This window comes from Phyllobates terribilis, unplaced genomic scaffold (assembly GCF_046119375.1).
Source record: "Phyllobates terribilis strain yellow unplaced genomic scaffold, ASM4611937v1 Scaffold_11__3_contigs__length_659146591, whole genome shotgun sequence".
Lineage (NCBI taxonomy): Eukaryota > Metazoa > Chordata > Amphibia > Anura > Dendrobatidae > Phyllobates > Phyllobates terribilis.
Genome location: NW_027362771.1, coordinates 322846691 through 322861863, shown reverse-complemented (window position 1 = coordinate 322861863; position 15173 = coordinate 322846691). Strand labels below are relative to the sequence as shown.

The 15173-nt window shown below is 43.0% G+C and overlaps 1 protein-coding gene across 2 annotated transcripts in view; it reads left to right on the top strand.

The window, feature by feature from the left end:
* Positions 1-4307: 4307 nt before the first annotated feature.
* TYMP (thymidine phosphorylase) overlaps positions 4308-15173 on the top strand; it is a 35783-nt gene continuing 24917 nt past the window's right edge. For both annotated transcript variants that reach the window (XM_073652598.1, XM_073652597.1), the window contains exons 1-2: positions 4308-4482; positions 14677-14707. In XM_073652598.1, the coding sequence (XP_073508699.1) occupies positions 14677-14707 (31 nt within the window). In that variant the 5' untranslated portion in view covers positions 4308-4482. The remainder of the gene's footprint in view (positions 4483-14676; positions 14708-15173) is intronic.

The window sequence follows — 15173 nt, the reverse complement described above, 5'->3', positions numbered from 1 at the left end:
CACAGGCTCTGCAGACAAGGGCGCCGCCTCCTGGTGATAGGTGATAGTGGGGCGCCTGTGGGTTACAGCGCCACCTGGTGCCGGTTCTCGGAGCACCCGGATGGCTCTGTCTTTAAACTGCGCAAAGTCTAAATCAGGGTTCTGCAAGGCCATTACACGCAACTGGGTTCGGTGGGCGCTGGACTGTAGACCCTCAATGAACTGTTCATTCAACAGCTTATCCTCATTCCGTATGCTGTCAGGGTCTGCCTGCTTAATGGCTCTCAGGGCCTCCTGCAAATTCAAAGCATAGTCCCGTATACTGTCTTGTGCCCGTTGTTTGCACCCATAAAATTTTAACTTGATCTCTGCTGAGGTGCGGGTATCAAAAGTGTCCTTTAGACGGGCCAGTATTTCCTTTACAGTCCCCTTTTCCCTGGCTGACCAGGACTTCACTTCTCTTTGGGCCGCTCCGATTAACTGGCCTGTCAGGATGCTCACTTTTTGTTCCTCGGACAGGGGGTATACTTTGAATAAACTATACAGTCTTTCTTTAAAGTCGCTCTGGGTATGCGACTCTGCTGAGTACTGGGGTAACCATGCTGCTCCGGGGAAATACGGCATCGTGAACGGCATCAATGCGGCGGTGGGAGCTCCCTCCATTCCAGGTGTCTTCTTCCCCCCTAGTTAACCGTGGCCTACCTTCCGTTGCTTCTTCTCCGTAGGCCGCGGCTCCGCAGGCAATCGTCGAGGACCTTGCGTCGCGCGCTGGTGACGTCGGCGTCCGCTGGGCTCCTTCCAGGACCTTGCGCAGCGTCAGTACGGAAGGCGGGGCTTCAGCTCTCGCGCGCTTTTGGTGTCCACGCCCCTCTTCTTCCCACGCGGCGTCCCGAAAATGGCGCACAATGGCGGGAAAATGGCTGCGGATGGCGGGAAACTTCACCACGGTAAGTATCACAGTCTTTCTACAGGCACGCAGTACCCGGTGGTTGCGGGCACGAAATCCTGCCGACTACACCAAAGTTGACGCGCCCCCTGGGCCGTGTGGGGGGGAATACCAGGAGCCGGGTCTCTGTGTAATGCTGGGGGTTGTAGTCTCCGTGGCGGCGACCCGGTCCCGTGGCTCAGGGTGGTCAAGCCAGTGGCGGATCTGTTTATTTGGTTTTTAATGTTTAAACGTCCGACTACGCCACCCGTGGATTGCGGTCACTGAGAACCGCCGCTGCGGGGCAGACCGCTGAGGCTGATGTTGTGTGCGCAGCAGAGGGTAGCCTCAGGGCAGCGTGTGTAGATGGTGAGGGTCGTGGTGCATGGGCGCAGCAGAAATGACTCAGAGTCCGTGCAGTGCAGTTCAGGGTCTTTACTATTGGTAAGGAAGAAGGCCCTGGCGGGAGTACTGGCTAACATTAGAGGCCTGGTCAGTCTGTGAGCGAACAAGAGTCCCCCTGGCCAGGTGGAGGTGTAGGCCTTCCCGTCTGACTGCACTCTTCCTGGCTACCCTGCTGTAGTCATGTAGTAGCCCACGTCCCTGAGTGTACTGTGTGGTGCTCACCCGTATGGCTGGTGACTTGGGGCCTTTGGTGCCTTCCGCTCCTCGATGGCGGTGCCTGTCCCTTGCGTGTGACTGAGCCTCCGGGCTTTCTATGGCCAGAGGACCTGAAATCCCCTGCCAGGTGGTTTCTGCTGCTGGATGTGAATATCCTCACAGCCTCGGACTCCGGTGTCCGGCTCTCTGCGTCTTCTGCCAGGACGAGCTCCCTGCTCCAGTCCCTGGTCTTCAGCTCCTGGCTCCTACAGAGCTCCTTGCTGCTCCTCTGTCCCTTCCTCTGGAACTAACTAACTAACTAACCCCGCCCCAGATCCAGTTTATAAAGGGCAGGTTCCTCCCCTCCCTGGACTGGGGCAGGAGGTGTTGCATGTTACAGTGCTCCTGACCAGGAAAACCCATACTCGCTCTCAGATATGGTATTTCTACCACTGTGGCAACCAGACTCCTGGGGTGCCACACAAACATTAATGGTTTCCCACGCTGTAATCTGCTTGACAGCGTGGGAAACAGGGGCTCTGATCGGCAGTAACATCATTACTGCCGGTCAGAGCACTGCAGTAACATGCTGTCAGATGTCAGCCTGATCCCGCAGCTGTGACTACCGCGGGTCACAGACGTCAGATGATGAGACTACTACCCCCATCAGCCGACACCTGCTGTCACTGTTAGCAGCGAGCACAGGCGCCGCTGATGGGAGGATTAGTCTCTTGTCAGCCGGCACCTGTGCTCCAAGTAAAAAAAAAAATTTTAAATTAATAAATATTCAAATAAAAACAAAAAAACCACATTATACTCACCTACACCCAATCCCCGATGGATTGGGTCGTAGGTGAGTATGACGCCTAATCCCTGATGCCCTTGTTACCTGTAAAAAATAAAAAAAAAAAACAAAAACACCATTATACTCACCTATCCACAATAATTCATGTAATCCACAGTGTCCCACGCCGATACTTGGCAACTAAAACGAAGCTCAGGTTTGTAATGGAGAGGCGTCTATAAGATGCCCCCATTACTAACCCCTTAGTAAAATTTGTGAAATAAAGACACAGCCAGAAAAAAATCCTGTAATTGAAATAATAAAACACACTTTTATTTTTATATTTAAAAATAACAAACACAGTTATACTCACCTAACGCCCATTCCATTGAAGCTATAGTCTCCTGAAAAAACAGAAAATAATAAACAACCATATCCCTCACCTGTCCGACGTGATGAAATAATTGGACCCCCTGACGAAGGTAACATACCGAAATGTGCGTTGGGGTTGGCGCCACACTCCCTCTTCTGCAAGGTAATTCACTGAGCTCATATTTCATTAATGTGTCTACATGTTTGCTAAACAATTCTACTAGAAACCAGAGCTCTCCTTATCTGGACATAATGGCTCTTTTTGGATGTACACCTTCCATAAAAGCTATATTATGATATATCCACACTGACTGATTATATTTGGAGATATTTATTGCTTGATTCTAGCCATTTTGATAACTTTCAGACTTTTTTACTGTCTTATGATAGTCATACTGTTTATCTGCTATCACACTGCCTCTGCCATGTTTTACAGATGATGTGGTATGCTTTGGATCATGAGCTGTACCAAGCCTTCGCCATACTTTTCTCTTTCCATCATTCTGGTAGAGGTTGATCTTGGTTTCATCTGTTCAAAGAATGTTCTTCCAGAACTGTGCTGGCTTTTTTAGATGTTTTAAGCAAAGTCCAGTCTAGCCTTTTTATTCTTGATGCTTATGAGTGGCTTGCACCGTGCAGTGAACCCTCTGTATTTACTTTCATGCAGTCTTCTCTTTATGGTAGATTTGGATATTGATACGCCTACCTCCTGGAGAGTGTTGTTCACTTGGTTGGCTGTTGTGAAGGGGTTTCTCTTCACCGTGGAGATTATTCTGCGATCATCCACCACTGTTGTCTTCCGTGGGTGCCCAGGTCTTTTTGCATTGATGAGTTCACCAGTACTTTCTTTCTTTCTCAGGATATACCAAATTGTAGATTTTGCCACTCCTAATATTGCAGCAATTTCTCGGATGGGTTTTTTCTGTTTTTGCAGCTTAAGGATGGCTTGTTTCACCTGCATGTAGAGCTCCTTTGACCGCATGTTTACTTCACAGCAAAATCTCCCAAATGCAAGCACCACACCTCAAATCAACTCCAGGCCTTTTATCTGCTTAATTGAGAATGACATAACGAAGGAATTGCCCACACCTGTCCATGAAATAGCTTTGGAGTCAATTGTCCAATTACTTTTGGTTCCTTTAAAAACAAGGTGGGACATATTAAGGAGCTGAAACTCCTAAACCCTTCATCCAGTTTTAATGTGGATACCCTCAAATGAAAGCTGAAAGTCTGAACTTCAACTGCATCTGAACTGTTTTGTTTAAAATTCATTGTGGTAATGTCTAGAACCAAAATTAGAAAAATGTTGTCTCTGTCCAAATATATATGGACCTAACTGTATTTATATATTATTTATATCCTGAAGCTTGTAGAAATGATTTTTAACAAGTTTTTTTAAAATATTTTTAACTGTATGTGCACCGATCTTTTCCAGTTACCACATACCCACTTGATGATTGTAATAAATATTTTTCTGATACTTTTATTAAAATTGACTTATTGACTCTTTTTCTTCTGAGCTTTTTCTGTTGGTTTCAGAAAATGAAAACATGCGAATTCCTTAGAAAGAACCAGAGTTTTTAACTTCTACAGAAATCGCACAAGAAACTATTGCACAAGAAAGTTAAAACCTGACAGAAAAAAGTGGGTTGGACAAAACAACACGACACAAGAGCTGCAACTACAAGCTGCAAAGAACAGTGAGATACAGAGAGCAAACTAGAAACCACAGACAAGTGCTTGGTCAGATTCTTGCCAACATAGGGAGGCACATGCTGGCACCACAAGGGGTATTTACAGATAGTCTACCTGGGCATCAGAGGTGAGTTTATTTGTTATCCAGAGTAAGTTATATATAATGTGTTATGTGTCAAATCAAACAAAGCAGACATCTGCTCTCTGAAGGGCAGGAAATAGTGCCAGGCTGGCAGCCTCTTCTCTGCTTCCTGCCCACTCTATTATGAACTTATGTTGTCAGAAAGCCAATGAGAATTGTTAGTTTTCCTTTCATATACTGGTGTTTGTGCTGTTCTCTTCATTATATAGCTAGTGAGCTGGGCAGTAACAGAGCTTGGGCACTGTTTTGTCTAGAATCAAATAAATGTTACCAAATAACTGGCCATAAAACAGACAGATACGTAGTGCCACATTGCATCCAGATAAATATTATTGTATTTGTCTCTGTTTTTTAAGTTTTTCATGTTTTACGCCTTTTAATTTTGCACCAAATTCATCTTTCAATTCTTTTGAAGTCTATTTTATACGTATGTGTGCATTTGTTTGTTTTTTTATTGCTACTATGGGTGGAGTTTAGTGTTTCCAGATGTTTTCACCTGTATCATCATTTGCAACTTTTCAAAAAGTTACAAAATTTGTGGTAAATGTACTCCCTGGAGTGATTTTATGTACATCAGAAATTCCTGAGCAATTTTTTGTTGCAATATTTTGCAAAATGTGGGACATTTTGATCTAAAAAGTTGCCAAAAGACAGTAAAAAATACAATTTTCAGTTTGTGCAATATTCAGAAACTGTGTGCACAGTTTACTTGAATTTTGCATAAAAAATGTCAGTGAATACCATAGCATAAAAAAAGTTTAGTTTTAGTTATAAGCCCCAATACATCATTGTTGTTTCTCCAATTTTCTGGAATAATTTCCGCTTTTTTAGTGGTGTTAGTATTAGCGACTTATTCTCCAAATGCAGAAGACTAATTCATCGCACACTCATAGAATAGTTGCAGTGTACATTTATTAACTGGCAAAAATAAACCAAACCATAGGCATGAAGGCGACAATATGTGAAGGTGACAGTAATTATTCTCCAAATGTTTTGTGCCACATGTTAAGTTGTCTTTCTCTTGTAATTCCTTTTTTTTAAATTTTTGCTGGACAACTTTTCCAGATGTTTTAAACAGATTCATTAAATGCAAGGTTTATCAAATGTCGCATTTTATTGGTGCATCTCACTTCAGTTCCTGCCAGGAGTAACCTTGCTTCTAAGGCTATGTGCACACTGTGCATTTTTGATGCCTTTTTTTCCGCGTGGAAATGCAACAAAAACACTAGGTAATCCGTCTGCCAGCTAATAATGCATTGACAATCCTGATGTGCTGTCACTGCGTTTAAATCCGCAGCATGTCCATTCTTTGTAGTGTTTCTGCAGCGTTTCCAGCCCATTGAGGTCAATTGAACCGCAGCAAACCTGCAGGTATAAATATATGCAGATGTATATCTGTATATATGCAGATGTCTACTGCATATTTGACTGACTCAATTCAAGTCAATGAGTCAAATACGCCGCAAAAACACTGCAAAAACGCACAAAAGAATGGTACCCAGGCCGGGAAAGAAGACTACTCCTCCCAAATCTACACTAAAATAACAAACACCTTATTCTCACCTGTTCAGTGTCACTATGTCCCCCGGTGACCCAATCACCCGGTGGCCGGCGGTACACTTACGGGAGCGCACTCACTCCTGGCAGTGTACATCGTTGTGCTGCTGGTGAGTTCACCGGAGTTCATCAGCTGGAAATCAACTGAAAGCTCTGGGACCTTACTTTACGGCACCGTTGCTGTGTGGGAATATTCCCACGCAAAACTGATGCAGTAAGTGAAGTCACCGGAGCTGATCAGCTGATCTTCAGCTGATGAACTCAGGTGAACTCAGCCAGCAGCGCAGCCATGTACACTGACAGGAGTGATTACACTCCTGTCAGTGTATAGTGCTGTCTTCTACAGCAGCCACAACAATCACTGATGTGGCTGCTGTAGAAGTGACCCGGATTGCCGTGGGACACTGGGATTATGTCATGATGGCGGACAGGTGAGGGATATGGTTGTTTTTTATTTTTGATTTTTTACAGGAGTCGAGGGATTCGGGGATGAGATGAAAAATAAATAAATTATTAAAACCATGCGTAATTTTATTTCAATAAAATAATTTATTCTGGCCGTGTCTTTATTGAAAAACCGTTGAAAACCTTGCTACGGGGTTAGTAATGGGGGCATCTTATAGACACCCTCCATTACTAACCTGGGCTTCATGTTAGCTGCCAATACAAAGCTGACATGAACCCCAACCTTATTACCCCACTTGCCACCGCTACATGGCAGTGGGAAGAGAATAGGCAAAGTGTCAGATTTGGTGCATTGTATGGATGCGCCATTTTTGGGGACACTGAGAGCTGATATTATTAGCCGTGGAGGGGGCTAGGATCCATGGCCTCTTCCCTAGCTATTAATATCAGCCCGCAGCTGTCTGTTTAGCCTTTGCTAGTTAGATTTATAGGGGGACCCTACGCCAATTTTTTTCGGGGGTCCCCCTGTAATCTAGCCAGTAAAGGCTAAGCAAACAGCTGTGGACTGTTATTAATAGCCAGGGAACATTTTTGGCTAATGGCCCCTTCCCTGGCTACTAATATCAGCTCCCAGCAGTCGGCTTTCCCTCTGCTGGTTATAAAAATGACACGGGAGCCCACGCCATTTTTTTAAATTTTAGGCTATGTGCCCACGATCCGGACGTAGCAGCGCTTTGGACACAGCATATTTTTGCTGAGTCCAAAACGCTACGTTCTATTAAACGCAGGTAAATCCGCATGTGTTCACTGAGCCATGCGGATTTACCACATTCAATATGTTCTAGGGGTCAAATTTCTGTTGCGGAGACTAGCAACTCCGCAAGAGAAATTGAAATGCTGCGTTCCTGAAAGACTCGCCACATGGCAGTGTCCACAGCCTCAGATGCACGCATAGTGCACATGGGATTTCTAGAAATTCCATCCACTATGCTGTAACATCTGGACGTTGCGGGTTCAACGCTGTATTAACACGCATCTTCAAACCTGCAGTGGCTCCTGATTGTGGCAATGTACCCAAACTCACCCGCAGCATGTCAATTTCTGTAGTGGAGATGCCAGTCTCCGCTGCAGATTTTGACCGATTGAAATTTCATTACATGCGGTGGATCTGTATGTATTGACAACAAAAGTGCGGCATTAGAACACAGCGTTTTGGACGCAGCTAAAATCCACTGCGTCCAAATCGCTGCTGGTTGCTGATCGTGGGAACGTAGCGGCTAAACAAACAGCTGTGAGCTGTTATTAATAGCCAGGGAACATGTTTGCCTAATGACACCTTCCTAGGCTAAAATTAGCAGCTCTCATCTGCCCCAGAAATTACATGAATGGGAATGATAATGAGATTGGGTTTAGCTGACACCTAGCCCTTTTGTTTAGTGATGACAAGGTGTCAATCAGACCCTTTCATTACTAAACCTAATTAAAGTAACATAATGAGTTAAATAAACACACACATAGAGTAAAACACTTTATTTGAAATACAACAGACACATTCTTTAATAAATTAAATTAACCAATATACTCACCCCAGGTCTGACGGTAATCCAAGCAACCCTTGCGATGCCACACGTTTCTTTTTTCAAATATCTTTATTTAGCTCCAAAAAGCATTTATTGATGTACAAAAATGCATAAAAAGCATAAAAAAATGCATTAAAAACATGTAAAAAAACGCATCAAAATTGCGGCAAAACGTGCGTTTTTTCTGCAGCGTTTTTTCTGCCAAGAGATGCAGAAACCTTAAGGAATTTTCTGCATTTAAATCCTGAACATGCGCAGCCTTACCTTTCCTAGAGTAGTTTTCAATTTAGTGCATTTTTAAGCAAACATGAGATTTTTTTAAACGAGTTGTGACTTTTGGCCCTAAAAAGTTGCAAAAAAACAGTTAAAGACAAAAATAAAGAATTATTTTTATTTTGCGGCAAATTCGTGAATTATGTGTGCCATTTTGAAGAATTGGGCTAAAATAATAAGCCAAAACAAAATTTTTTGCTTCAATAAATAATGATGCATGTCTATAGAGGATGAGGGATGACTCCGAGATATATTGTATGCACAATTATTAGGCAGTTTGTATGTTTGATTATACATTTTACTATTGAACCCTTGCTTGCAACCGTCCCAGATTCATTGGCACTGTTCTGATTTGAAGGAGCAGTTCCACTGTCCTTACTTTCACTCTCTTCGCACCAGCATCTTCATATCGCCATCTCTTCTTTTCTTGTTATCTGGTCTCCCTGAGCATCAAACTCACAACTTCAATCATTGCAGGCAGCAGCTAAAGTTATGAGCCACAGCCTGCACTAATAAGCATGGGTGAATGTTGTGATACTGGTACATAAAGCTACGTTTGTATTGTTGCACACCTGTCCCAGTTCTGGGCTCTGCTCCCTTCACAGGCTTTGCAAGTAGGCCGGCATGCTCTCATGGGATCATCTACCTAGGCCTACAGAGACGCGTGTCTTAGTATTAAATCTCTTAGTTTGTCAGTGCACAACGACCTGTTTGTGGTTTCCAGTACGTCTGCTGCCTGTCCACAGTCTCCCGGGCGTCTCTGGTCTGCCTGTGGTTTCCAGGATGTCTCCTGTCTGCCTGCGGCTTCCTGTACCTCTACTACCTATCTGCAGTCTCCCGGATGTCTCAGGTTTTCCTGGCGGCTTTCAGTGTCTCTGCTGCCTGTCTTCTATCTTCCGGACGTCTCCGGTCTGCTTGCAGCTCTCAGTACATCTGCTACCTGTCTGCGGTCTACCAGATGTCTCCTGGCTGCCTGTGACTTCCAATACCTCTGCTACCTATTTCTCACGTGCTTCATCTGCCTGTTGCACTGACGCCCATGGCCCGTGTGCCAACCAGACCTGGGGAATTGAGTATCCACCTCACCTAGTGTGTCTGACATGTACAGTACAGACCAAAAGTTTGGACACACCTTCTCATTTAAAGATTTTTCTGTATTTTCATGACTTTGAAAATTGTACATTCACACTGAAGGCATCAAAACTGTGAGTTAACACATGTGGAATTATATACTTAACAAAAAAGTGTGAAACAACTGAAAATATGTCTTATATTCTTGGTTCTTCAAAGTAGCCACCTTTTGCTTTGATGACTGCTTTGCACACTCTTGGCATTCTCTTCAAGAGGTAGTCATCGGAAATGGTCTTCCAACAATCTTGAAGGAGTTCCCAGAGATGCTTGGCACTTGTTGGCCCTTTTGCTTTCACTCTGCGGTCCAGCTTACCCCAAACCATCTCGATTGGGTTCAGGTCTGGTGACTGTGGAGGCCAGGTCATCTGGCGTAGCACCCCATCACTCTGCTTCTTGGTCAAATAGCCCTTACACAGCCTGGAGGTGTGTTTGGGGTCATTGTCCTGTTGAAAAATAAATGATGGTCCAACTAAACGCAAACCGGATGGAATAGAATGCCACTGCAAGATGCTGTGGTAGCCATGCTGGTTCAGTATGCCTTCAATTTTGAATAAATCCCCAACAGTGTCACCAGCAAAGCACCCCCACACCATCACACCTCCTCCTCTATTCTTCACGGTGGGAACCGGGCATGTAGAGTCCATCCGTTCACCTTTTCTGCGTCGCACAAAGACACGGTGGTTAGAACCAAAGATCTCAAATTTGGACTCATCAGACAAAAGCACAGATTTCCACTGGTCTAATGTCCATTCCTTGTGTTCTTTAGCCCAAACAAGTCTCTTCTGCTTGTTGCCTGTCCTTAGCAGTGGTTTCCGAGCAGCTATTTTACCATGAAGGCCTGCTGCACAAAGTCTCCTAACAGTTGTTGAAGAGATGTGTCTGCTGCTAGAACTCTGTGTGGCATTGACCTGGTCTCTAATCTGAGCTGCTGTTAACCTGCGATTTCTGAGGCTGGTGACTTGGATAAACTTATCCTCAGAAGCAGAGGTGACTCTTGGTCTTCCTTTCCTGGGGCGGTCCTCATGTGTGCCAGTTTCTTTGTAGCGCTTGATGGTTTTTGCAACTGCACTTGGGGACACTTTCAAAGTTTGCCCAATTTTTCGGACTGACTGACCTTCATTTCTTAAAGTAATGATGGCCACTCATTTTTCTTTACTTAGCTGCTTTTTTTCTTGCCATAATACAAATTCTAACAGTCTATTCAGTAGGACTATCAGCTGTGTATCCACCTGACTTCTGTACAACACAACTGATGGTCCCAACTTCATTTATAAGGCAAGAAATCCGACTTATTAAACCTGACAGGGCACACCTGTGAAGTGAAAACCATTTCCGGTGACTACCTCTTGAAGCTCATCAAGAGAATGCCAAGAGTGTGCAAAGCAGTCATCAAAGCAAAAGGTGGCTACTTTGAAGAACCTAGAATATAAGAGATATTTTCAGTTGTTTCACACTTTTTTGTTAATTATATAATTCCACATATGTTAATTCATAATTTTGATGCCTTCAGTGTGACTGTACAATTTTCAAAGTCATGATGAAAATACAGAAAATCTTTAAATGAGAGGGTGTATCCAAACTTTTGGTCTGTACTGTATATCCCAAGCGTTGGTATTTGATGTGTATATACTATATGCTCACTGTGAGTTCCACAATAAATGGCCTAGTGGTGAAAAAAGCAGCAGTCTCGTCCATCACTTGTCAGTCAATTGCTTAATTCTCCTTACATTTGGAGGCAGTGGATCTGTGTGACCTCTCCGGCTGTTATCCTTGACAAATGAGTGGCAGTGGTGGGATCTGCATGATCTCCCTGTTGGTTCTTTGGCATTTGGGATCCCTCTAATTGTAACAACCTGTACAACACAGTGATCAGAGTATTTACAGTAATCTGTAAATGGCATAAAAATGGTGTGATTGATTTTTTTTTAAGAGCAGAGTTCAAAGCTCATTTGTGCTATAAAAACCATATTAAAAAAGCATCAAATAAGGGAAAAAATACATAAAAAAATGCAGCAAAAATGCAATAATCAGAGCCCTCTTGCCAGGGTAGAAAGGAATGGTAAATGGGTGGCTTTTGGTGTGGCCAGGGGCGTGGCTAAAATTTGTCCCTCTTTCTATTCTGTAAAAGTTGGGAGGTATATTGAACAACTCCAGTGCTCTTGGTCAATCCAAAAAGTTAATAAACCTGAAACCTAAATATTGAACAAATTAAATTAAAACTTAGGTTATGTCTTTTTTAGATTAATATCTCTGTGTACATAATTATTGGGCACCAATTAGTGTGCAGAATTATTATGCAACTAAATGAAAAACCTATCTTTTCCCCTCTCGATTGTTTTTTTCATCTGTTAAAGTGAGAATAATAACCAAACAACTCAAAATGTATAAACAACATGCATTTCAAATAAATATCAGTGATGAATAACTCCACCTTTCTTTCCAATAACAGACATAAGCCTTCCATACATGGATTCTGTCAGTTTCTTAATCTGTTGGCCAGCACCAACCACAGCCTCCGAGACACTGTTCAGAGAGCTGCCTTGTTTTCCTTCACCTTAAATCTCCCATTTAAGTATGGTCCACAAGTTCCTAATCAGGTCAGGTGAGGAAGGGGCCATGTCATTATTCTTTAATCTTTAAGGCCTTTACTGGCTAGCTAAGCAAGCAATGGAGACTTCCATGTATGCTAGGGGAGTATTGTCATGCATAAATATCATAGTTTTCTTGAAACATGCAGAATTTTCCCTGCACCACTATTTGAAGAAAGTTTCTACTGAAAACGGTTTGGATGTTGATTTTGAGTCCATCTTAACCCCAGAAAAGTCCAGCTAGCTCATCTTTAATAATACCAGCCCACAGAAGCACCCCACCTCGCTGGTGTCTGAATCAAAGTGGGGTACTTTACAAAGTGTGCACTTTACTGATCCTGCCACAGGCCAATCCATCTGGTCCATCAAGAGTCACTCTCATCTCATCAGTCCATAAAACCTTTGCAAAATCTGTCTTCAGATATCTTATGGCCCGGTCTTATCGTTTCCACTTCTGTGTCTTGTTCAGTGGTGGTTGGGTTTCAGCCTCCCTTATCTTGGCCATGTCTCTGACTACTGAACACCTTGTACTTCTGCGCTGTCCAGGGAGGTTGCAGTTCTGGAATATGTCAGCACTGGAGGTTAATGGGTTCCTGGTCGGTTCACTTTTGACTCTGCTCAAATTTTTATGGTACAGAGGAGGGTAGGGGTCAACAACCTTCGGCAAAACAGCTGTGGTCAAGCAACAACTCACAGCATTGTTGGTGCTGTAATTTTCCCATACCTCCCAACTTTGATTGATGAGACAGAGTGACACACTCTGCAATTATTATTTTACGCTAAGCCAGTACGCTAACTTTGCCCAGTTCTTTATTATGCCCCATCCATAAATATTGCTCCTAGTGAAGCTCGTTAGTGTTCCTTCACAGTGCTCACGTTATGATACCCCTTTCATGGCCCCTACAGTATCCCTTATGAAATATGATGTCCCCACAGTACATTCCCCCACACACAGTATGATACCCCCACTGTAAATTGCTTGTATAATTTTTATAGGGTGTTAAGTCTCTAATTTTATGGTATAGTTCATTTAACCCCTTTCCGACCTGGTCAGTAATAGTACGCACCAGGTCGGAAAGGCCGGTTCAGCGGGGGCTCAGGCACTGAGCCCGCACTGAACCGGGCACATGTCAGCTGATTCTTACAGCTGACATGTGCCCGCAACAGCCGCAGCTGAAATCACGATCCACTCATGGCTGTTAACCAGTTAAATGGCGCTGTCAATCTCTGACAGCGGCATTTAACACCGCATTGCACCCCCCCATCGGTGACCCCGTCACATGATCGCGGGTCACCGATGGGTGGGCATGACAACCCAGGGTCTGTAGCAGACCCCTGTGGTTGCCATGTCTCAATTGCTATGAGCGCCACCTAGCACATGAGCATTTCTACTGCATACAGGCGATCTGATCCACGCCTGTATGCAGTAGAAGCAATCAGACAACTGCTGCTTCTATTCTCCTATGGAGACTATTGAAGCAAGGAGTAAGTGTAAAAAAAATGTTTTAAAAATATTAAAAAATTTATATATATATAAAAGTTTAAATCACCCCCCTTTAGCCCCATTCAAAATAAAATAATAATAAAAAAAACCCACATACACATATTTTGTATCACTATGTTCAATATAATATTAATCTGATCGGTAAACGGCGCAACGAGAAAAAAATTCTAAACGCAAGAATTACGTTTTTTTGGTCGCCGCAACATTGCAATAAAATGCAATAACAGGCGATCAAAACATCGGATCTACCCCTAAATGATATCAATAAAAACGTCAGCTCGACGCGCAAAAAATAAGCCCTTACCCAGCCCCAGATCACAAAAAATGGAGACGCTGCAAGTCTTGGAAAATGGCGCTATTTTTTAAATTTTTATTTAGCAAACTTTGGATTTTTTTTTCACCACTTAAATAAAAAGAAGCTTTACCTGTTTGGTGTCTATGAACTCATAATGACCTGGAGAATAATAATGGCAGGTTAGTTTTGGCAATCAGTGAACGTGGTAAAAAAAGAACCCCAAAAAAAACTGTGGAATTGCAGTTTTTTGCAATTTCACCGCACTTGGAATTTTTTTCCCTTTTTCCAGCACACGATATGGTAAAACCAGTGATACTGTTCAAAAGTACTACTCGTCCCGCAAAAAATAAGCCCTCACATGGCCATATTGAACAAAAATAAAAAAGTCCTGCCTCTGGGAAGAAGGGGAGCAAAAAATGAAAACGCAAAAACAGAAAAACCCAAGGTCGTTAAGGGGTTAAAATCCATTTTGGATGTAACAGACATCCTTTAAGTCATTATTCAGAACTGAACATTTCATTGGGATGTGCACACCGGACATATAGGACTTTATAAATCTTGAGCAGTTTTCCATAGTAATGATTAACCCATTATAATACAGCCAGCTGTACTGTCTTGCCAAAGTAGAAAAAGAACCTGTGTAATTTGTTTCAGTAGAGCTGTGTGTGACTTCAGCTGTGTGTGACACAGTGTTCCAAAAAATGTTCTACTACTACAAATATTATAATTTGATATTTTCACTGTAAGGCGGGGTTCAATCAAGCATTTGTAATATCGTCCGTTTATTATCCAGAAAAAAATACGCACTGTAAAGGTAACTGTTATATGTTTTCTCTTGTTTTTCAGATGTCATCCATATCAGTTCCTGGAGGTGAAGGTATGCTAAAACAGCCTAGGAGAAGGCCCTATATATTATTTACTGGTTAAAATTGGAACCTGGACCTCACCTGACCCCCTACTGCCATCATATAAGGAAGTTTCCATGGTCTGCATTAAAATCTATGAGCATTACAAAGATAACTAAGCTAGCAATTCCCTTATTCTTAAAGGGAATCTGTCACCAAGTTTTTGCCATCTGAGAGCAGCATGATGTAGGGATAGAGACACTGATTCCATCAATGTGTCACTTGCTGAGCTTCTTGCTGCAGTTTTGATAAAATCTCTCTTTTATCTGCTGCAGATCTACCAGTTTCCTGAATGATGAGCTCTGTATAACCCCGCCATTGATTGGCAACTTTCTGTGTTCCTGTGCATAGGCAGAAAGCTTCCAATCAGTGGTGGGGGAGGAACATTTATTGATAATGATAAGGGAAGTAAAAATTATATACAGTGTATATTATAAG